Source organism: Gopherus evgoodei, chromosome 1 (assembly GCF_007399415.2).
Source record: "Gopherus evgoodei ecotype Sinaloan lineage chromosome 1, rGopEvg1_v1.p, whole genome shotgun sequence".
NCBI classification, from domain to species: domain Eukaryota; kingdom Metazoa; phylum Chordata; order Testudines; family Testudinidae; genus Gopherus; species Gopherus evgoodei.
The window spans coordinates 111367339-111391495 of record NC_044322.1 but is presented as its reverse complement, the minus strand read 5'-3'; the positions used below and the strand labels follow the sequence as shown (position 1 = coordinate 111391495).

At 42.0% G+C, this 24157-nt stretch overlaps 1 protein-coding gene across 2 annotated transcripts in view; it reads left to right on the top strand.

Annotated features, from left to right (window-relative positions):
* Positions 1 to 24157, top strand: part of RASA3 (RAS p21 protein activator 3) — a 221817-nt gene that overhangs the window by 87266 nt on the left and 110394 nt on the right. For both annotated transcript variants that reach the window (XM_030569135.1, XM_030569144.1), the window contains exon 4: positions 22621 to 22715. In XM_030569135.1, coding sequence (XP_030424995.1) covers positions 22621 to 22715 — 95 coding nt within the window. The remainder of the gene's footprint in view (positions 1 to 22620; positions 22716 to 24157) is intronic.

Sequence of the window (24157 nt, the reverse complement as noted above, 5' to 3'; positions counted from 1 at the left end):
ACATCTTAAATAGGTTTATTTTTAAAAAGAAAAATGTATATTTTTTAAATTTTAAAAAGTCAATTTTATCCACTGATTTTACATACAAACAAGCGAGGTATCTGAGTTATGGTTCCCTTTATAGCTCAAAGCTGTATTGTATGTACAGCATGTAGCATTTTTTTTACCACATATTAATAAAAAGTGCTAACTATGAAAGGACATACTTGGGTGAAGGATGTGGAAACCATAGCTTCTAAGTCTATTCTGTGGGTGTGGAATTTTGACTAAACCGTATTTAGTTTCCTCTTCGGTACTTTATACTATGCTAATTCTTCTAGGACCTGATCCAGAGTCCATTGAAACCAGCTGAAGTCTTTAAATCAGGAGTGGGCAAACTATGGCCTGCGGGCCACATCTGGGCTGCCAGCCGATTTAATCCAGCCCTTGAGCTCCCGCTGGGGAGTGGGGTCTGGGGCTTGTCCTTCTTCCATGCTCCAGCAGCCAAGCGGGGTTGGGGGTTGCTCTGCTCATGTGTGCCACAGCTCCCGGAAGCAGCGGCATGTCCCACCTGCAACTCCTATGTTTAGGGGCAGCCAGGGGGCTCTGCGCACTGCCCCATCCCCAGGACCTGACCCATCTGCAGCTCCCATTGCCTGGGAACTGCGGCCAATGGGAGCTGCAGGGGTGATGCCTGCAGACAGGGCAGCATGCGGAGCTGCCTCACTGCGCCTCCACGTAGGAGCCGGAGGGGGGACGTGCCACTGCTTTCAGGAGCTGCTTGAAGTAAGTGCCACCTGGAGCCTGCACCCCTAACCCCCTGCCCCAGCCTTGATCCCTCTCCCACCCTCCAAACCCCTCAATCCCAGCCTGTAGTACCCTCCTGCACCACAAACCCCTCATTTCCCAACCCCATCCCAGAGCCTGCACCTCTGTCTGAAGCCTTCACCCCTCCTGCCCCAGCCTGGACCCCCCACCTACACCCTGAACTCCTTATTTCTGCCCCCCCACCAGAGCCCGCACCCCGCATGCCCCAACCCTGATCCCCCTCCCGCCATCTGAACCCCTTGGTCCCAGCCTGGAGCAGCCTCCTACACCCCAAACCCTCGTCCCAAGTCCCACCCCAGAGCCCACACCCTCTAACAGAGCCCTCACCCCCTCCTGCACCCCAACCCCAATTTTGTGAGCATTCATGGCCCGCCATACAATTTCCATACCCAGATGTGACCCTTGGGCCAAAAAGTTTACCCACCCCTGCCTTAAATTGACTTCAATAGACTTTGGATCAAGCCCATAAAGTAATAGCTGCATTTCTATAAACAAATCCTGTTCCCAAGAAAATTACTGCCTATTTATTTAGTGACTCCACTGCACTGAGATACAAAGGCAGGGTTACTTAAAATAGAGATTTTTATCTGATAGTGGTAAATCTTTGTACAGATACTACAATCTAAAACAGGGGCATATTATCCCCCGAGTCACTGATTGTTGGCATTCGAAGTCAAACAATCTGAAGGTCTGTTTGGAGTCTTCTGTCCTTCTTTGAACTTCTGTCAGATTTCTAAAGCTCTACTGTGCCACTTGTTCTGATATACTTTTAAAAACTTTTAACATATGTTCCGAGTTAAGAGACTTTTCAGTTAGTAAACTGAACTCTAACTTTTAGCTAGTAAAGATTAGAGTGCTTTCTTCTCTAGTCCAGTGGTTCTCAGGCCACTTGTGGCCCAGTCAGCACACAGCTGCAGCCCATGTGCCATCCTCAGGGTCTTAAAGGTAAGGTGACCAGATGAGAGGGAGAAAATATCGGGGCAAACTTTGGGGGTGGGGAGGGTCAGCCGGAGGAGCAAAAAATGAAGAGGCTGAGTGGTGCCAGTATGGGGGGGGAGGGGGGAAAGCCGAGTACTGCTGGCGGAGCAAAATATTGGGACAATATTTGCGTCCCGACCAAAGATCAGTTGGGACATGGGACAAACATCTAAGTATCGGGATGGTCCCGATTTTATTGGGATGTCTGGTCACCCTGCATAAAGGTAGTATATATATTGTGTGGATGGGTCCACATAAAACAGAGAGAGCTGCATATGCGGCCCACAATGATAAATGGGTTGAGAACCACTGCTTTAGACAGATCAGGATGCCTACTATTCTTCACGTTAGGGTTTCTCTTGCTCTCTCTTTTTTAAGGTGGAGGGCAGCATTATCTTTGTGTGTGTCATTCCAGACTGGAGTAAAAGTATGCAGACATCCAATCAGGTAAAGTTCATGCTGCTGCTCAAAATGGATAAATCTGAACAGCAATCACAGAAGGTTAGACAAATAACATATCGAATGGATGGGAGACACAATGAACTGTATGACTTAAACAGATACAATTGCTTCAGCACTCTGATACCTAAAGCACCATGAGTAGAACAGAGAATCAATCTACAGTGCTTCATGAAAAAGTGTAAGGAGGAGTGCGCTACTATCCTGCGAGCTCCCTGGTGACAACTTCAGCTTTCTCTTCCAGGGAGATGGCTATTTCTCAAGAGGCGTACACATTTGCATCTTGGGATATTGGAAATTTTGTAAAGGAGAAAGGATACATTTATTGGTTAAAGCACTGAGGTAGAACTCAGGAGATCTGGTTTCAGAAGCCAGCACTGACAGACTTCTTATGTGATCTTGGACAAGTCATTCAATCTCTCTCTACCTCAGTTTCCAATCTGTAAAATGGGGATAATACATCATTTCTCCAACTCTTTGTCTCATCTGTTCAGATTTTAAGCTCTTTGGACCAAAGACTAGCTCTTCCTATTTTTGTGTACAGCGTCTGGGACCATGACCTTGGCTGCAGTCTCCAGGCACTTACTGCAAAACAAATAATATTCTCAAAGCTCCCTGAACAAATTTCTTAATCCATCAAGGTGGTTTTGGACATACACAGCTCCATTTATGGAACTTCTCATAGAAGGCATTTCAACTTAAAAGACTCGTTAGTGTAACGTCTTAATAGCTGTACACTCTGCCACTACTCAAATGTCAGGATTTAGGGTGGAAAGTAGGGAAATCTCTTGATTTTAAATGAAAAAGAAGAAATTATGAAACTGAAATTTAAACTTTTTGAAACTTTTTAAAGCTTTGAAGCCTTCCTTTAGAAATTGGAGGAAAACCCATGCTCCTCTGATGGAGAGACTGTCTTGTGTGGTAGTAAGGAGGTGCTCCTTCCCTTTCTAATCTGATCTTGCTGATTCTTCATCTGAAGAACATAAGAACGGCCGTACCGGGTCAGACCAAAGGTCCATCTAGCCCAGTATCTGTCTACCGACAGTGGCCAATGCCAGGTGCCCCAGAGGGAGTGACGCTAACAGGTAATGATCAAGTGATCTCTCTCCTGCCATCCATCTCCATCCTCTGATGAACAGAGGCTAGGGACACTATTCTTTACTCTTCTTGGCTAATAGCCATTTATGGACTTAGCCACCATGAATTTATCTAGTTCCCTTTTAAACATTGTTATAGTCCCAGCCTTCACAACCTCCTCAGGTAAGGAGTTCCACAAATAGATTGTGCGCTGTGTGAAGAAGAACTTCCTTTTATTTGTTTTAAACCTGCTACCTATTCATTTCATTTGGTGACCCCTAGTTCTTGTATTATGGGAATAAGTAAATAACTTTCCCGTATCCACTTTCTCCACATCACTCATGATTTTATATAGCTCTATCGTATCCCCCCCTTAGTCTCCTCTTTTCCAAGTTGAAGAGGCCTAGCCTCTTTAATCTTTCCCCATATGGGACCCTCTCCAAACCCCTAATCATTTTAGTTGCCCCTTTTCTGAACCTTTTCTAGTGCTAGAATATCTTTTTTGAGGTGAGGAGACCACATCTGTACACAATATTCGAGATGTGGGTGTACCATGGATTTATATAAGAGCAATAATATATTCTTTGTCTTATTCTCTATCCCCTTTTTACTGATTCCTAACATCCTGTTTGCTTTTTTGACTGCCTCTTCACACTGCGTGGACATCTTCAGAGAACTATCCATGATGACGTCAAGATCTGCTTCCTGACTCGTAGCTAAATTAGCCCCCATCATATTGTATGTATAGTTGGGGTTATTTTTTGCAATGTGCATTACTTTACATTTATCCACATTCAATTTCATTTGCCATTTTGTTGCCCGGTCACTTAGTTTTGTGAGATCTTTTTGAAGTTCTTCACAATCTGCTTTGGTCTTAACTATCTTGAGTAGTTTAGTATCATCTGCAAACTTTGCCACCTCACTGTTTACCCCGTTCTCTAGATCATTTATGAATAAATTGAATAGAGTTGGTCCTAGGACTGACCCTTAGGGAACACCACTAGTTACCCCTCTCCATTCTGAGAATTTACCATTAATTCCTACCCTTTGTTCCTTGTCTTTTAACCAGTTCTCAGTCCATGAAAGGGCCTTCCCTTTTATCCCATGATAGCTTAATTTACGTAAGAGCCTTTGGTGAAGGACCTTGTCAAAGGCTTTCTGGAAATCTAAGTACACTATGTCCACTGACTCCCCCTTGTCCACATGTTTGTTGACCCCTTCAAAGAACTCTAATAGATTAGGAAGACACAATTTCCCTTTACAGAAACCATGTTGACTATTACTCAAGAGTTTGTTTTTCTATGTGTCTGACAATTTTATTCTTAACTATTGTTTTGACTAATTTGCCCGGTACCAACATTAGACTTACCGGTCTATAATTGCTGGGATCACCTCTAGAGCCCTTTTTAAATATTGGCATTACATTAGCTAACTTCCAGTCATTGGGTACCGAAGCTGATTTAAAGGACAGGTTACAAACCATAGTTAATAGTTCCACAACTTCATATTTGAGTTCTTTTAGAACTCCTAGGTAAATGCCATGTGGTCCCGGTGACTTGTTAATGTTGAGTTTATCAATTAATTCCAAAACCTCCTCTAGTGACACTTCAATCTATGACAGTTTCTTAAATGTGTCACCTACAGAAGCTGGCTCAGGTTTGGGAATCTCCCTAACATCCTCAGCCATGAAAACTGAAGCAAAGAATCCATTTAGTTTCTCCGCAGTGACTTTATTGTCTTTAAGCGCTCCTTTTGTATCTCGATCATCAAGGGGCCCCACTGGTTGTTTAGCAGGCTTCCTACTTCTGATGTACTTAAAAAACATTTTGTTATTACCTTTAGAGTTTTTGGCTAGCCGTTCTTCAAACTCCTCTTTGGCTTTTCTTATTACACTCTTGCACTTTAGCTGGCAGTGTTTGTGCTCTTTTCTATTTGCCTCACTAGGCTTTGACTTCCACTTTTTAAAGGAAGTCTTTTTATCTCTCACTGCTTCTTTTACATGGGTGTTAGGCCACGGTGGCTCTTTTTTTAGTTCTTTTACTGTGTTCCTTGATTTGGGGTATACATTGAAGTTGGGCCTTATTATGGTGTCTTTAAATTCTTCTTCCTCAAGCCTGTGGTACTTGTCAGGGTCCTGGAAAGGAGAGTTATCCTGGTCAAACTAACTCTGGCAAGGCTATGACAAGGGGCTGGAGAGGGAGGAGCTGGCATAGAGTGAGTGGGGCAGTAGGGACTAAGAGTCCCAGGTGAAGTGAGACCTGCATGTATGGAGACCCCTGAAATGGGAAGGACAGGATTGAGTCAGTAGTGGCATGAGCAAAGGTTTGGAACAAGTTGGGACCAGATACTATGCAAAGGGGAGCTTGTGGAGCCAGATGAGCTGGAGTGGTAACAGTGAGGCAAGAGAAAGCACTGACTGAAAGGAGCAGTAAAGGCTGGAATAGCGATGGGAGTGTGTGTGCACAGACAGCAGTGAGAAGAAGCTGAGATTGTTGAAAAGGGAGGCTAAAAGGCTGTATTTGGGACCTGGGCTTGATCCAGAGAGAAGTCTCTGTAGAACTACCCTGCCTGAAAGGCACCTAATCCCAAAGGGTATAAATGCCTAGGTAGGCATTGGACACAAAGGTCCTGTCTGAAGAGTCAGAACCATGCAGTCTGTGATGATTCTAGTTGTGAGATATTTGTCTGTTCTGTCAGTTGTGTTGCATTCTGCTTCTGCTGCAAAGCCGGGTCTTTGGGCTCACGAGGAGGTCAGGTAGCTGCATTGAGGCTGGACTGCCCTAAGGGCTTCCCCTTTCTGTCTCTACCTTCAGAGTGAGTCTGTGTTTGAGATAGACCAGCCCCACAACAACTGCACAGGTGAAATACTTCCTCTTCCACCCTACCCCCCCTTTTTTGAGTCTATCAGCTATTCATTTTAGCCGATAAACTTCAGGAGCTTCTGCAGTGACCTTGTAGTTGTAAAGCTAGTCAGAGCAGCTTGTGGATGGGCAGACCTGCAGAGGGCATTAAGAAACACTGAAAATTGATTGGCTATTGCTGCTTCCAATCAGTAACTGAGAACAGGAATCCTCTTGTTGGGTATCTCTACACTAGGGAAAAATGTGTGCCCTTACAACTTGACAGCTCACAGAAACTGCCAAGTCCTGGTTTAGACATGGCAAGATATAGTTATCTCTCAGTTTAGCTGGTCAGGGTGAACACTATGGTATAATTACTACTTGCCTTGGTTATACCAGGATTTTGCAATTTGTGTTAGTTATCACATTGTAAAAAGACACTTCTCCCCACTGCCCCCATGCAAACATATCTGTTCTGAAGATGAGTGCAAGAGTGCAGAAACATGATGCATTACATGCTGTGATGGTATAAATGTCCAGGAAGGAAAAATGAAAAATTGTTGGTTAGTGTATTGTTCAAAATAAAAGTTCCAGAACTAACTCAACAGTAGAGAAGAAGTTAATGATGTCAGTAACCCAGAATCCTGTGCCTGTGGGCAGATATGGAAGGAGGGCCAGGGAGGCTGACTATATCATGAAGTGGATATTTACAGTTATTTGAGTAGTTGCTTCCCAACCAGAGTCCTTAAAGGCAAAGTTAAGCCATGGGTGCTAATATTATAAAGGGTAGCCCTTTAGCAAGCAACAAAAGGGCCTGTCTTTTTAAACAACATTTGAAAGGTATAGCTGATGATTTAGAAAGTACTTTGCGCTACGTATAACCATCTTAAAGGATCCTACTTAAAGAGGTTTTTGGAGGCCAGCTTTCAGGATTACATCCCACTGAAAGAGATCACGGTTGGAATAGCTATTTTCTTTCTTTTTAGAAGAATTTACTGTCTTTCTTTTCAGAAAAAAGACAGGCACTATACAGCTGGTTTGTAATATTCTGCAACCATGAGACATTTCTTTTCCCAAAGCTGATGTAGAATTACTCGTATACGTCCAATAAGAGGTAAACTTATTGAAAAAGAAGTAAGGGGTGTCCTCTTTCATCCAGTGAGACCGATGGGTATATTTCAGGCCAACAGTGAAAATCACATTTTTGTTAGGTAACTTTGGACACTAAAATATAGTTCAATTATTGCTTACAGAGCTTGTGAACTTGACTGTTTCCTGTCTGATAGGATAGATTCGATATCTTTTTGTTTTGGGGTTTTGGAGAGGGCTAAGGGGGCGTGCATCCCAGAATGCTGAGAGGTGGTTTTTTTTTAAGGCGGTATGCTGTCAGAGTTCCTTCTGAATAATTAATACTTGATGGGGCTTTTATTTACTGTAATATTCATTGTCAAGGTGCTAGAGCTTTGAATAGATGTCTTTTTAATTCAAATTTAAAATATTTATATTTCTATCTTGGCCTGTTGTGACAGTGAATTCTCCAGCATCAAAGGTAAAAGGGTAACTTACACATTGTGTAGCAGAGATGAAGTCTTGAGCCAGCAAAAACAAAAAGGAAAAAGTCAGATATTTTCTTCCTATTTATAAGACATCTGTGAACAAAAACAAACCAGAAGGATAAACACTTATGCAGTAGATAAATTTTAGAGCAACAATGTAGTACATTTTTGGCACTGGCGGATGAAAGGGTCATAATGATAAACACATTTGTGGGTTTGCATATTTCATTATTATGTCTGCATTTTCCTGATGCTAACTTGCTAAGTCATTCAGGATCTTCTTAGCTAAATTGATGATAAAGCTGTGAACAGCTGTGCCTTGGATGTATCTTGGATGCCAGGTGGAATGCAACATGTAATAAAGACAGAAATGCAAGGTTTGATTGGGCTGAAACATGAAATATTTCTATTTTTACATATACGTATATGTAGTGTGTGTGTCAATGCACACAGTTTATTATGAAAATAAACTGGTTGTGTCAAACTGTCCTTGGACATTGTATATCCCTGCCTTGACTTGAGGGATGTTACCTTGGTATAACCTATTGGTTTTTAAAGCATGTTGAAATACTTTGAGTAGGAAACAGGTTTCAGAGTGGTAGCTGTGTTAGTCTGTATCAGCAAAAACAATGAGGAGTCCTTGTGGCACCTTTTGAGACTAATACATTTATTTGGACATAAGCTTTCGTGGGCTAGAACCCACTTCATCAGATGCATGAAGTGAAAAACACAGGAGCAGGTATAAATACATGAAAGGATGGGGGTTGCTTTACCATGTGTGAGAGCAGTAGGAAAGATACTACTGCAAATGAAACTGATTCTGTTCTCATTAGGGTTTATTTTTTTGTGTAAGAGAAACCAGAATAGCTTTTCTTCCCTTTAAAATAAAATAAGCTCTTTTCTCTCCATTTCCATCACATACACTCCTCAAGGAGTTTGGATGAGAGTGGTAAAGCAAAGAAAATTGGGATGTTTTTAATATATGGAACAATTGTCATCCAACTCTTCAAATAGGAAAAGGATTTGGGAGATTAGACTTGGAAAAATCATTGAGACCAGTGCACCTCAGCAGTAATAAGCGAACCAGATATGTCTGGGCACAGTGGCAGAACAAGAGCAGTATCACTGTCTTAATATTCTGTGTAAGGAAATTGTAAATACACATTCTCCTTTGAGTGCCCTCTGCATATTCCCACTCATGGGATGCTCCAAGTGGTGCAGCCTGAAATGTAGAATTCCAGCTAGCAGTAGCTGTTGGAGCACTCATGCGCCTCCCTCTCCCCTCCCTGCAATTAAAGTGAAGAGTTCCAGGGTGAGGATATAAAAGGGGCATGGTGTTCCAGCTGCCTCAGTTTCTTCTAACTGGAACCAGGTGAACAGTTTTTGTTCAGGAATCCTTCTGGATGTGTGATTAGATTTAGATCTTAGTTGGAAAGTATTTAAATATTGTTAGTTACTATTCTAGTGATTGGTAATATAGTTAGTTACTTGGGTGGAACCAAAGAAGAAATCCTTTTTCAAAAGATGTTTCTTGTCCAGTGCATTCCCTGCATTGGATATGCATGCTAGATGCCAGGCGTGTTTAAGTGAAGGACACTTGCCCTCCAAGTGTTCAGTATGCTCTACGTTTACAACAAGAGCAAAGACAGACAGAATAGGCTTCGAGCAATTCTGTTACGAGAACCATAGTCAATAAAACCATCTGGAATCAGGAAAGGACATGGTTCCAGAAGACCCCACAGGCCTGCACCAGCGCTGGATGAGTCTGCCACTCAACCACTAATGCTGAAAAACCCAGAGTTAAAGATCAGAAAAAGAAACCCTTTGAAGGCGTCAGCCGTCTATGTTTAGAGCCAATCCTTTTAATAAAGACTTGTCTTGCCAGTCAAGTATGAGTTTTCAGTCCTCAGTGGTGTTGGCTGCTTTTGGAAGAGCCAATCTCCAGGAGAAAAGCCCTTCTTAACAAAATGTTTAAAAAGCTGAAAAGTGATATCTAACTTCAGAGAGAGGTGAGGAAACATTCTTCCTTAGACGTGACACACTCAGATCCAGATGAGCCGATTCCAAAATGTAGGCTTGAGAAACTGGTGAAATGAGGGAGTATTGAGGCACCAGACGCTGGTAATAATGCAGCACCACAGTAGATAGTCGCACAGGTTCACAGATTGGATCCATCCTCTGTTGGACCATAGATCAAGTGAGCGATACTGATGGAACAAGTAGTAGTTTTGCTACGCAGACTGATATATTTTTCTCCAACAAGGAGAGATTACGTAGAGGAGTTCAGAAGAATGGTTCTGTAGAAGGCATATTATGAACACAGATACCCATATGCCTCATATCTGTTGGGGCAAAGATATACATAATATACATGTTCATAATATGCCTTCTACAGAACCATTCTTCTGAACTCCTCTACGTAAGCTCTCCTTGTTGGAGAAAAATATATCAGTTTGCTGTAGCAAAACTACTTCTTGTTCCATCAGTATCGCTTGGCACCTTACCTGCTTATAACCTATTCGCATACATAGGGAATCTGATTCAATTCAGATAGGATTACAATTACAGGATCCAAAAGAACCTAGAAGTCCTGCTAAATCTGCTACAGCAAGGTGAGAATTTTTATCAGAAGAGGAGCAATTAATGGAATTCAGGGAGTCAGATCCAGACTCTGGATGAATGACATCCCCGGAATGTAGGGGACAAGTTAGCCTTGTCACCTTAAGAAGATGTGGTGCCATTCTATGAGTTAGTGGTGTCTATGGCGAATACAATGGATATTCCCTCATTTTCAGTTGAGGAATCACCCCATCCCATTTTTGATATACGGAGCAGCTACTAGACCAGTGGTCCCCAAAATTTTCAGGGTTGCACACCTCCTTACCTCTCTGTGTTCCTCCCCGCGGAGCTGCAGCTGCGGCTGCTGGGGAGTGGGGGGGATGCAGACGGAGTAAGGGGGCCAAGGCGGGGGCCGAGGCTGGGTGTGGGGCCACAGCTGGGCCATGGTCAGAGTCTGAAGCTGGGGGCAGAGTAGAGTTAGGTGTGGAGTGGGGCTGGGTGGTGCTCCCTCTCCACTCCCTGTGGGGACTGACCTAAGCCCCACCAGGCCCCCCTCTAGTGTTCCTCTGCACCAGTATGGGGGGGACACCCCAGTTAGGGGACATCTGTACTAGCCCAGAGTTACATTTCCCTTATTGGAAGGGCTGTGCCCACCAGCAAAGAAAATCTGGAACAATCCTCCATCTTCTCAGCCTTTATCAAAGAAGGCTGACAGGTTGTCCCACTTACCTTAGGACAGTTTGGACATGTTTCACACCCACCTGGCTCCCAATTCATTGTTGTAGAAGTGGCTTTGCAAAGATCTAACCGTGCTCGACTACAGTCCACTCCATCTGGTGAAGGGAAAAGACTAGATGTCATTTGGCAGGAAAAGTTGTTCTTCTACCACATTAGCCATGCACTTTAGCCACGCATATTTCAAATTGAGTATTTCATGGGGGGTGGAATGTTGTTATTCATCAATGCTTTACATGGAGATCTTAAGAGATTAGCAAATGCTGTACTCACGGAAGGCTAGAACATTGCTAAATACAAATGGAGAGCAGTATATGACTCTTCAGATGCTTTGGCTAGAGCAGTAGCTTCAGCCACCATTTTGAGAAGGCATGCATGGCTCAGATCAGTAGGCCTGCCTCATGAGATGAAAATTAGGATTGAAGACCTTCCTCTTGAAAGGTTCTATTCAGTGTACAAATAGATGAAACACTAGAAAAGATGAAAAATGTGATATTTACAACTAGATCTATGGGCTTCTTTACAATGAATAAGAGATCATCTCTAGCTTCAGATTTTAGATATCAAAGACAATATATGTCTTCTATGTCGATTCCTCACTGATAATGGAGGAGGAATTATTATCCTCAGCCTCGGTATCATGCCTCTCAGCATCAACAGCACAGGAAGAAGTCTTATAAGTCTCATAATAAAGGGAAGAATTCCACAACTTCTTCATCTGTGATTCCTAGAAGGTCTCAGATGTGTGACATAAGGCTTTAGAGTTACAAACCAGTCCAGCTGGACGTTGTTTACCCTCAGTTTGGGAATTATTTCTCCAGATTTTACCATAAATGGGAATTAACATCATCAGATAGGTGGATCCTGGAAGTTATTGCATGCAGGTACAGTATTCAGTTCAAGATGTTCCTATGGCAGGATCCCTGGGGGTGCAGCCTGGGACTGTGAGACCACTGTGCCCCCTTATCTCTCCAGCATGGGCTGTCTCTCACAATGCTTTGCTAGTGACAGGCAGCAAACCCCTCCAGGTGCTATCACTCAGCACAACATATATAGCCCCACATCCAGCTAGATTGCACAAATGCTCTCAGAGCCACTCATGAATCACACAAAGAAAGGTACCAGCCAAATCCCCCCAGCTGCCAGCCTTGTACCTCAGGAATATATTGTCTTACACTGCTCAAGACACTTTCTTGAGCAATGTAAGTTTATTAATTGGTTCACCACTTCATCAATGGAAAGTGGATATACACCAGCCTTTGTAAACCGGAGGAGATTTGCCAAATACTTCAGGAAAATTTACTGGGTAAAGATAAACAGTAAAACAAGTTTACTGATTACAAAAGATAGATTTTAAGTGATAGGCAAAAAGTCAGAGTTGTTACCAAAAGAAAATATAAGCACACAGTGTAAACCTTAACCCTTATCACACTAGGCAGGATTTAGATCAAGCAGTGTTCACTCCACTGGATCTTACAGTCCTTAATATACAGGTTTGTCTCATAAACCTGGGCCAGTCTCCTCTGCTGGAGTTTTCAGTCTTCTGAGTGTTCTTGTTGCTTGTAGTGTACGTCGGGGAGGGAGGAGAAAAGGCAAAGCATAAGGCCACTGTGTTCTATTTTATACTCTTAGTTCATGTGCTTGGAGAACACAAGTTCAGGCATGTCTGATGGGCATTGCTGAATCACCAGGGAAGGTTGAGCAATTCCCCTGATGTGGCCTTGTACAAGTGAGTCATAGAATTGTAACTCCTTTGCAGGACAATGGCTGTTGTTGGCTGTTAACCAATGCCCAGGCGGATGTTAATCTCCCTTGTCCTTATTTCAGGGGATCTAATATCTAGATGACTCCCCAGTTCACAGCATATTTTACTGACAACTGTACAACATATTCTCATAACATCATATGCATTAATGATATACATATTTAGATAGAACAGTGGATTTCAACAGATCATAACCTTTCCCATGATACCTCACATGGCATGCTTTATATGAAATATCACAGTTGTATATAGATGAGGAATATGGGGGCTACAGGGCACTCCCCTGAGGTATAAAGTGTGTCAGTTCCCTGCCCCTCTAACAACTGACCTCTGTCATCCCTGGTCAAGGATCATGCTCCCCTTGATTTGGCAAGAGCAGAGGTCTAACCTCCAGTGGAGTTAGCTGCAGTAGGAGTGGTATTACCAGATCAGAGCGGAAGAGGTTGTTGACTCATGTTATTTTTCTAATTTCAAAAAAGGATGGGGGCCTTTGCACTCTTTTGGATTTAAGAAAATTAAACACCTCTATAAAGAAATTTTGTTTCATCATATTCTCTCTCCCTTCTATAATCCTTTCTGTTTCCCTTCAGGATTGGTTTGCAGCTATAGATTTAAAAGACACATTTCCATACATCAATAAGACCTTGTAATCAGAAATATCTGAGTTTTATAGTGGAGGAGGACCATTTTTAGATCAAGGTCCTCCTTTTTTTGGGTTGTCTACAGCACCCAGGGTATTTACAAAATTCCTGTATGTTGTAGAAGTGTTCCTAAGAAGGCAGGGGATGTTTGTATATCTGTACCTGGATGATTGGTTAATAAAAGTGTCATCCAAAGAGGACACCCTACTGCATGTAAAACATGTTTTCCTCTTTGCCAGTCTGGAATTATAAATAAATTGGGAGAAATCCATTTTAATCCCATCCTGAAGGATACTCTTTATTGGGGGGAATAGTAGATTCAACTATGCCAAAAGCTTTCCTTCCAGAGGAGAAATGTATAAAAGTAAAAATGTCTATAATCTCCTTTTTCAATGCCCACAACAACCAATTCTTTTTTTTTCTGTGGTTGCTGGGTCTATTGGTGTCAGTCATGCCAAGGACGCCATATGTTCATCCTCAGATGAGGGAACTTCAGCACTGCTTACCAGTAAATTACAGACTAGGGACATGTATAGCAAACTAGTAATTCTGCCCCAGGTTTTAGCACCACTAACATGGTGAGTAAATGTTCAAAACATAATGAAGGATATGCCTTTCAGTTCCCTTCCTCCATTGGTAATACTTACTTCTGATGCATCCACACTGGGATAGGGGACACATTTGAACAGCAGGCTATTAATCAGAGCCTCATTGGTCAACAACTGAAAAGGATCTACACATCAGTGGCTGAGAGCAACATGATTGATTTAAAGTCATTTCTACCTCAGGTCAAACACAAGGTAACAGACAATATGATGGCATTATATTATCTGAACAAGTAAGGGGGGGAGGGGACTTATTCCCTACTGTTATGCATGGAGTCAAAGAAACTTTGGAATTGATATATAGATTATCATCCAATAGCAATCCATGAAGCAGGGAAGCAAAACCTGCTTACAGATTATCTGAGCAGGTCAACATGTCAGATTCAGGAGCAGTCTTTGAAGGACTAAATAGTAAAACATCCTTTCAGTTTATGGGGGGGACTCCTATAATAGACCTCTTTGCATCCAGCAGCAACAGGAAGTATCAGAAATTTTGCTCAGGCACAGGTGGAGACAGGGAATCAATACTGGATGACTTTCTAATACATTGGGGTCAGAGCTTAATGTATGCTTCCCCCTTATTTTCCCTCATGCCGAAAGTGATAAACAAGGTCAGACTGGCAAGGATAAGGTAATTTTAATAATACCAGCATGGCCCAGATGACAATGGTATCTAGACTTAATTCATTAGTCAAAAGGGCTAGTGGAGCCTCTGGCACTGGAGTTGTCGCAATACCACAGAATAGTTTATCACCCTGATCTTCAGTCTCTTCATCTTAAAGAGTGGGGAACAGGACTCTGGGAATGTCAGAAAACAGTTGTTTATTACAGGTGCAAAATGTATTGTTGGATTCCAGGAAATAGCCCACACAGAAGTGTTATAGCCATAAATGGAAAAGATTTTTATTGTGGATTTCCATTTATGATATATATCCATATACAGCATCAGTTAGTTATGTTTTACAATATTTATTATACCTTAAAAAAAAAAAACCAGGTCTTTCACTATCTGCAGTAAAGGTTTATCTCTCTGCCATATTAGCATATCATTTACATGTGGGGAGGAAATCAGGTTTTACTAACAATGTAGTTAAAAGGTTCTTAAAGGCCCTAAATAATGTATACTCTCCAATAAGATGCTCTATGCCATCTTGGGATTTTAACTTAGTGCTTTCACATTTGATGAGCCCTCTCTTTGAGCGTTTAGGAAACTATAATTTATTTTATTTGTCTGTTAAGACAGTGTTTTTAATACCCTTCACCTCTGCAATGCTTATAAGGCTTATAAGCGAACTACATGTATTAATCGCTGATCTGCCTTTTACTGTTTTTCATACATGCCCAAAGTTTTTTTTACCAAAAGTGGTGTCTGATTTTCATATAAAACAGTCTATAATTTTACAATTTTTTTCCTCCAAACCCTAATCGTATGGTGGAAGTCTATAATTTTACAATTTTTTTCCCCCAAACCCTAATCGTATGGTGGAAAGGCTATGTTACATACTCTCGATGTTAGAAGGGCTCTAGCCCTTTATTTAGATAGGACTAAACAATTTAGACAGCACCAAAATTTGTTGCTTATGAAAGAAAATGTGGGAAAAACTATTTCTGTATAAATGCTTTCAAGATACGTTAACACTTAATATAACCTATCTTACGAATTTAAAGGGTTGTCCCTTCCTCAGGAAGTTAGAACACTTTCTACTTGATCGAAGGCAGTCTCTGTGGCTTTTCCTCTAATAGAAATATGTAGAGCTGTTCTGTTCACACTTCCATTAAACTCTACTGCTTAGATTTAGAATCTAGCTCTGATGCAAAATTTGGCAAAGCAGTCCTGCAGTTCCTGATTAATTAGGACTTTGTGGTCTCACCATCCTGGGTCAGACTACTGTTTTGCTAATCTATCCCATGAGTGGGAATATACAGAGAATGCTTGAAAGAGAACTGAAGGTTACTTACCTGTAACTGAGGGTCTTAGAAACAGACTCCCGCCTGCCTGCCTCTCCCTGCTACTTCAGACTCCTACTTACTAAAAGGGTTTGGGATTGTATGGGAAGGAACTGAAGATCCTCACTCTCGGACGCTCAGTGTTCACTGAAGGGTCGGCAAGGGAGGCGTGTGAGTGCTCCAATGGCTAGAATTCTACCATTTAGGCTGTACCAATCAGAGCATCCCATGAGTGTGAATATGCAGAGTCCATCTCAAAGAACCTCAGTTACAGATAAGTAACCTTCATTTAATTCACAGTTAGTTTTGAGTATGTTGGGTATTCCCTTTCACTTTGGTGGAAATATTAAATGAGAGAAAATAATGAATGCAAAAAAGGCAGATAATGGCAGTAAATTGTAGCAGAAAGCTTCTCCCTTAACCTAACCAAGTCCTGAAAAGAATGACGGAAGAAAAACGTCTCCACTTTAGGCCCCCAGCTGGTATACTCATGGGAGTGTAATGAGCAGCTCAGGATGCAGACCTGTGACCTTGAGTGTACAGATCAGTTAAAAACAGGAAACATGCCACCTCATCAGATCATTTAGCACAACACTAAGATAATAGTTAATCCTGTATACCCTTCATGTGACCGATACACACTTATTTATCCTCTGCTTCAATCAAAAGTGTAGGGAAAATGATGACAAGATTCTATTTATTGTGGAAACTTATACCCCTAACTCTAATGTGAGGACTCTTGTTTGAAGCAAGCTTTTTTTTCCTTTTGCACATACACATGCTGGAACCTGGATATAACAAAATCTTGTGTATAATGAAGTGCTTTTTGAGGTGGGGAGAATGACTTCACTGTGGGCCAAATCCTGGCCCTATCCTACATGAGAAAGGAGCTCTTACTCCCAGCTAGAACCTCTCTATGCTGTCTGATTGACTGGTGGGTTAGGCTGGTGTGGTAAGGGGCAAGGAGGTGGTGCTTAGATGTTGTGTTCAGGTAAGCTGTTACCTGGAGGGGCAAGGAACTCATGCAAATAAACTTAACTTGGTTCTGTGAAGATCCTTCCTCTCTGCTGTGCAGCCCCGACATTGATTACTGCTACTTTGGGCCTTCATGGCCTCTGCAAAGCTGCCTTTGGTGGATGTGGAACATATCATTTGTAACTCAGGGAGTTCTGGCAGGCTGCGTCCTTCCCTCCACCCCACTCCCCACTGCTTAGTCTGGTGGAGAAGCTGTGGCAAAGTGAAGCCAATTAAAGGCAAATAAGTTTTGTTAACTCTATAATTTTGGTGTATCCGAATATGAATCCTCTGCTTCGGGCAGGCCCCATAACTCCTGAAGAGTTCTGTCCAGTCCAGTGGAATGGAGGTGGAGTTTCTCTCTCCATCTGTGTTGACATGTTTGCTGAACAGCTATGTCTTTCTCAGATGAGTACTTTCAAAGCTGAGGGGATGCAAATCTTTAGAATTGTTATGGTTTGGTACTGAGGAAACCCAAAGAGTCCTCATTTTCAAGTCCTCATTGTGACATTTGAATTCCACTACAGGTTTGCTCTTGACTTGAAGGAAGAGAGACACACACACACACACACACACACACACACACACACACACACACACACACACACACACACACACACACACACACACACACACACACACACACACACACACACACACACACACACACACACACACACACACACACACACACACACACACACACACACACACACACAATCCTATGCTAAACCCAACATATTATTAGGTAAGCAGCAGGAAGTTTTATCTAGAGCAGTAAATCCCTACTAGGAGAAATCAAGATTGTAAGAGGAGAAAACTAATTCTGCCTTTATTATGCGCTGGACAGAAGTAGCTTGTGGGAAGTGGAAAGATGTGACTGTCATCCACTAGACACACAAGAGAGTAATAAAATAGTGAACAAATATAAATATAGCCACCATACAAATAAAGGAAACAGATAACTGAGTTACACAACAATAGTCTTTAAGAAATCAGCTCATAAATTAGAATGAGCTGGACATATAAATTGCTGTACAGTCTGTTCAATTACATTTACACTTAGAAATTTATACTTACAAGAAGGAAAATGGGTATAGTTTGTTTGGATTATATACAGAATATATTAATACACAAATTATTGTGAAACAGAGTTTTCATCACTGATACACAACCGCAAGAGCAAGGAAACAAAAAGTTGTGCTACCTAACAATACCTACACTCTACTTCTCCACTCTCAGGCCTACAACTTACCCATTCCCACAGCCTTAACGCTGTCTCTTCAACTTCTCATTTTTTGCACGCCATTTTACCAAAGTACCCAACACTAATAGTAGTTCATGTTTGGGACAGGAGTTTCTTGTATTTGGCAAAGGAAATTCTGAAAGTCTGGAACTTCTAGTGAGGGAAAAGTTAAGATTATGGCGTGTGGTCTGAGGTGTGTTGAATTAATGTAAATGGAATAAATGGGCCCAAAGGAGTCAAAGGTATTAACATTAACAACCTTTCCAGTTTTAAACAAAGCACAGGGTTCCACATACAGACGCCTCAGCTTGCTTAGGAGATGGCAAACACCATTACAAATCCTTTTAAGCTTTTATTAAAGATTCAGAAAAAGGAAGGAAAACCAATTCAAGCATTTGAACTGTAAAGTATGAAGTAAAACTTTCATGTTAACAATATCCCTTTAGCTGTAGAGAATATTTAGAAGGAAAAAAACCCTGCTTAATTGGCTCTTAGATGGGGAAGAGATAAAGTTAGTTAGGATGGGCTGGAGCTGTTGCTGAATTCTGTTCCTGTTTTCTAAAAGATGCAACAAGACAAATAGACACAAGAGGAGAGAAAAGAATAACAAAGACAGAAAATGTAGCCTCTTTGTTTGTTGCTAACTGTCCCTTGCAACCTCACTTCTGGAAAAACATAGGCACAGTGCCTGAATTGCATTTGTGTCTGCAGCAAAGCAGCACTGTTCAGTTTACCGATCAAAACAGATGTACCTCCATATTAACCCACTTGGTGCTGGATGGATGAATCTATGGTCCAAAAATATTTATACTGTAGTTACATACTATAGTCCTGATCCTGCAATTGGATCTGTGCAGGCTGGCCCTTCTGGCGCTCAAAAGAAGTCGTCCGAGCTCTGCACAGATCCAGTTGGAGAATTAGGTCTGTATAATGTGTCGGCATTTGTGCAGTTAATATTCTGGTGTAAACTAAATTGCCCGACAGCTTTCTATGGGAAAGTTCCATGAAATGAAGGTGACTATGAATGGAATTGGCCGATGAAAGCGTGCCAAGGACATTGCTTGTGAGGTAATTGTTACATGCAGAGTCTGACTAGAGAATTTCTATACTGGATTAGAAGAGTATCATAAGCGAAAGTGAACAAACAATTTCAAATGAGAATCCAAAGTAGTTTTTGGGAGTTCACATGTGGATTTACTGTATTCACATGCTCATTAGAGAAGCCAGTTTGCCACGGTGCTACCGGTTTGACCATAACAATTGAAGCCTAGAAAGTACATATCCATAATTCCTTTACAAATACGTTCTCAATAATGTAACTTTCTTGTTATCTGTTCCCCATAAATAATTCAAAATATCTGCTATCTTACGCTATAAGTTTGTGTAATTTAATGATTGGCATCCTGAGAAGTGAGTCATTAACTCTGCACATCCAATAAAAATACTGTAATGAACTTGCTGGCTCATTATTTGACACTATGTTAATCCCCAATTTAACATCCAGTCAGTAGAGGGGTCTAAGACAGGGGTTCTCAAACTGGGGGTCGAGAGTTATTGCATGAGAGATAGTGAGCTATCAGCCTCCATCCCCAAAGCCCGCTTTGCCTCCAGCATTTTAGAATAGTGTTAAATAAAGTGTTTTTAATTTAGAAGAGGGGGTTGCACTCATAAGTTTGCTGTGTGAAAGAGGTCACCAATACAAAAGTTTGATAAACACTGATCTAAGGACAGGAAGGGGAAGTGTTGAGCTGAGGTCAGAGGAGTTCATGAATGAGTCAGAGGCTGCACAGAATTAGCTAGGAGCAGAAGGCCAGAGGCAGGAATCTGGGGGAGCCTGGTTGTGGAGAGAGGGCAAGGCACCAGGGGCAGCATATGGCTCCTCCGTTTGGGTTGTCTGCCGACACCCAGACGGTGGCTCTGCCCCCTTTCAGTCTCCTCTCCTGAAGCCCTGCCTATACTCAGGACCGGTGCCAGGGTTTCTCATGCCCTAGGCGCACGGCCATTTCACCGCCCCCCGCGCTGATCCCGTGGCTCCGGTGGAGCTGCCACAGGCATGCCTGCAGGAGGTCCACCGGAGCCGCGGGAGCAGCCGACCATCCGCAGGCATGACTGTGGCAGCTCCACCAGAGCTGTGGACTAACAGACCCTCCGCAGGCATGCCTGCGGCAGGTCAACTGGAGCTGCCTGCAGCCCCCCCACCCCGGCAAAATGCCTCCCCCTCAATAATCCTGGCGCCCTAGACGATTGCCTAGGCTGCCTAAATGGTAGCGCCGGCCCTGCCTACACTCCACCCCCAGCCCCACTCAGCCCCCGTCCTGAGGCCCCTGCTGCTCACACCTCTGCGCCCCCTCCCATACCTGCTGACTGGCAGGCTGCTCACCACTCGTGTGTGCCTCTTCACCCACTCCCACAAGGCCCCCGTGTAGGCGGAACGGGGACAAGAAGAGGCAGAGCCTTAAGAGAAGAGCAGGAGTGGGGCCCTGGCCAGGATGCCCACCTTTTCAGTGGTAGCATGCTCCAAAGGTGGTATGCTGGCTGTTTGAGGAGGCCCCTGGCCTCTTATACGTGCCGCCTATGCAAGGCACTTTAGGAACTGGGGCTGAAAGGGTGAGAGCTGGTACGGGAAGCAGCTTGTTGGTGATGAGGGCCAGTGCTAGCTGTAACTCATAGCTACATGGGAGCAGCTAGAAAACAGGGGAACACTGTGGAAGGGTCTGAACGCAACTGAGAAAAGGGCTGAATGCTGGTCAGGGGATACTTCAAAACATGAATTATAAAACTTACTTAAATGCTCATTCAAGTCTTCTTGTAAGAAATCAAGCTAGAATATGCCAACAAGGTAAGTGATTTGAGTTCACGAGTTTGTTTATTCTGTGCTTTGGAAATATCTATAGATCCTTGGGTTTTAGTTTATATGCAATAGGAATATCACTGACCCTTTGCCAAGCCAGGGTAGATTTGCAGATAGGTTTCCCATGGGAAGATAAATCAGTGACAGGGCATTTTTCGAAGTGGGTTGTTTTTTTTTATGAACTGTACACAAATCCTGAGTCCTTGAACAAGCTGCACACAGGCAACTCCCTTTTGCAGAAACTTCCGCTATTCACCACTGTCCTTTCACCACAAGGCAGCTGTCTTGCATCTCTCTCTCTCTCAACTTAAAACATTTTGTTCACTGTGCCTCCATCAGTCAGTCCTTGGGAAACCATCTAGCTCAGATCTGCTCTCTGAGAATCACAAGGTCTTCTGGGGCTGGCTATCAATCTTCTTTTTGTGTGAACACACACACACCCCCACACCTACACACACCAAAAAGGTTTTACTGCCCATCAGAGAGTACTTGACACAACCTCTTTTATGACCCTCTGGATGACGTTTCAGCTGTAGGCCCAGATCTTTAAAAGTGTTTTGGCAGTGCTGCACTCAGTGTTTCAATGCCTAACTGATTTAGGAGCCCAAATCTCACTTTCAAATAGGATTTAGGCTTGTGCAGCAATCTCTAAAACCTTTAAAAATCTGGGTCTTAGTGCTCATATGTCAATTCAAAACACACAGAATTAGAGCCTGTTATTTTAGTTAGGTCGTATAAGCTTTAGTGGGAGTTAAAATGTAAGGGTAGCACTAGCGTGTATTTTCTTTGATGTAAATTTAGAAGTAGTGTGTACCTGTACATGCAAATAATGATTCTTGTCCTCAAGTGAATGGCTCTCTATTATAGAATGAAAGGTCTTTGCAAACTTTAAGCCTCCAAAGTTCTTGTGAGTAAGGTAGCTGTATCTTAACAATTTTTAGGTTGTGAAATGACAGTCTATGTGTAAAGTTCAGAGTCACACAGCCAGCTAGTGCAGAGTTGGAATTAAAATCTAGGGGTCATGACTTGGTGTCCCCTGCTTCAACAGTGCTTTCTGCTTAAAAAAATAAAATAAAGTAAAATACATGTATTATAGCCGAGTCCATTAGTCTAGTTGTGAGTCCAAACCTACCACAATGCCTGGAACTTTCCATTGGGATTATTGAGGAGTTCCGTCTTTAAAATGAAAATGGCTGGACAATGCCAGTAGGTTTTCAAGGTTCTGACAGATGTTTATTGTAGCATCATGGTATTTTACTGTAAACCCGGTCTGTAAACCTGTACAGTACTCCAGCTTGTTAAATGAGTATGCTGTAAGGAATTTCAAAGTCTTCCATGATGCGAAGTAGAAAAAGTCTCTTTCCATAAAGAAAATGAATGCATTGTCTAATGCTTTCATAGCCTGATAGCACTGATTGTGGGGAATAATCATTAGAGCACTGGTTTGAAAATACTGTTTACACTGAAGTCCTATTGAAATGAATCTGTGTGTAACAATAATATGTTTTAAACAATGCTTCTTGATTTATTTGGTTTCCAGGAAAAGTAGCTATACAGAAGGAAGATCTGCAGAAGTACCATAACAGAGACACCTGGTTTCAGCTACAGCATGTTGATGCCGATTCAGAAGTACAGGTGAGATTTCTCCCTTGTCAAGGTATTTTATAATGCCACCATTGCAACTTCTAGGGCCATCTAATTACAGAAAATAAGATAGCCTAGTTATGGAAGTGTCATTAATGACTACAATTGAGGTTACATTGATATTTGTAATTAAGGTGTGGTGTGTGTGTGTGTGTGTGTGTGTGTTTTTAAACTGGTGATATAAGGTGAAATTTTGGTACATTGACGTCAATTTTTTGTATTGATTTAATTGATTTCAGTCTAGACTTCTGTAATTTACCATATGGTTAAAGCTACATAAACTATAGGGATAGTGTGAAATAGAATGGCTAGCTACAAAATGCAAGACCTTCGGGATATTTAGTAGATAACTGTTCAGTCTTAAAGGGCAACTGTCAACCTGAAAATGAGGGTTAAAAGCGCCACCTAAAATTATTATTATTATTATTATTTTATTACACAAAAAACTGTGTGAAAAGAACATTAAGTTTGCAAATTCAAATGCTCTCAAAAGTTAGGAAGTACCAGAATTAAGAGAGCCTGTCCTGGGTCTTAGAAAGGTGGCAACCTTAATAATAGGTGGTGCTGTCAGCCTTGCCTTTAATAAACGGAAAGTTATCAAGAAAAAGGTGTCTGTTTTCAGCTTGCTTTGTGCATTTGACAGCTTTCCACATGTTGTCAGTTACACCGATTTCCTATTTAGTGAAACTCTCTGTTGTCTGGGACAACTCTTAATGTCAACAAGGAGCAGAAAATACATTATAAAATGTATTGAGAAGTTTGTGTGGGGAGGGGAGAAGCATGCTATTTAGAGAGTGCCCTATCAGAAACTGGAATCCTATAAAATTTTAAAAAAAGAAACAAGAATCAAGTTATTCCTCTAACTTCTTTGATAGCCAGGCAATTGTAGATTTCAGGGACACCTTTCTAATGGCTCCTTTTTGTGTCCACAAGGCTTCTTGTGAACCAGATTCCATTTTTAAAATAACAAATATTTTCCTTAAATAAGAACTGAATATTATAGGTCACCTTCAAACAATGAATATTAGCGTAGGAGCCCCCAGACACTGTGGTCTGAGTACAGTGCAGTGTTTTCCTATGCATGGAATGAGGAAATGCTACTCAGACACCACAGTGTGGTATCACTTTTGGCATATATTGGCTTTTTGATCTGCATGTGAGTGTATGCATGCACACGGTGTACAGGAAAATGAATGTGTATACTGTGTATAAGACATACACCTAAAACACATGTCTACAGAGTATGTACTATGTAGTGAAGCATACTTATACTGTACTTTAAAATATATGTAGTTTTGCTTATTCCAAAAAAACAAAGTTGGGTAACCTACAGTTATGAGCATCATATGAACGCATTGTCATAATTGGTGATCCAGCTCAGTCTGTAATGTTTCTGGTAAAATATTGATCCTTTGTGTGTCTACATCACAGAA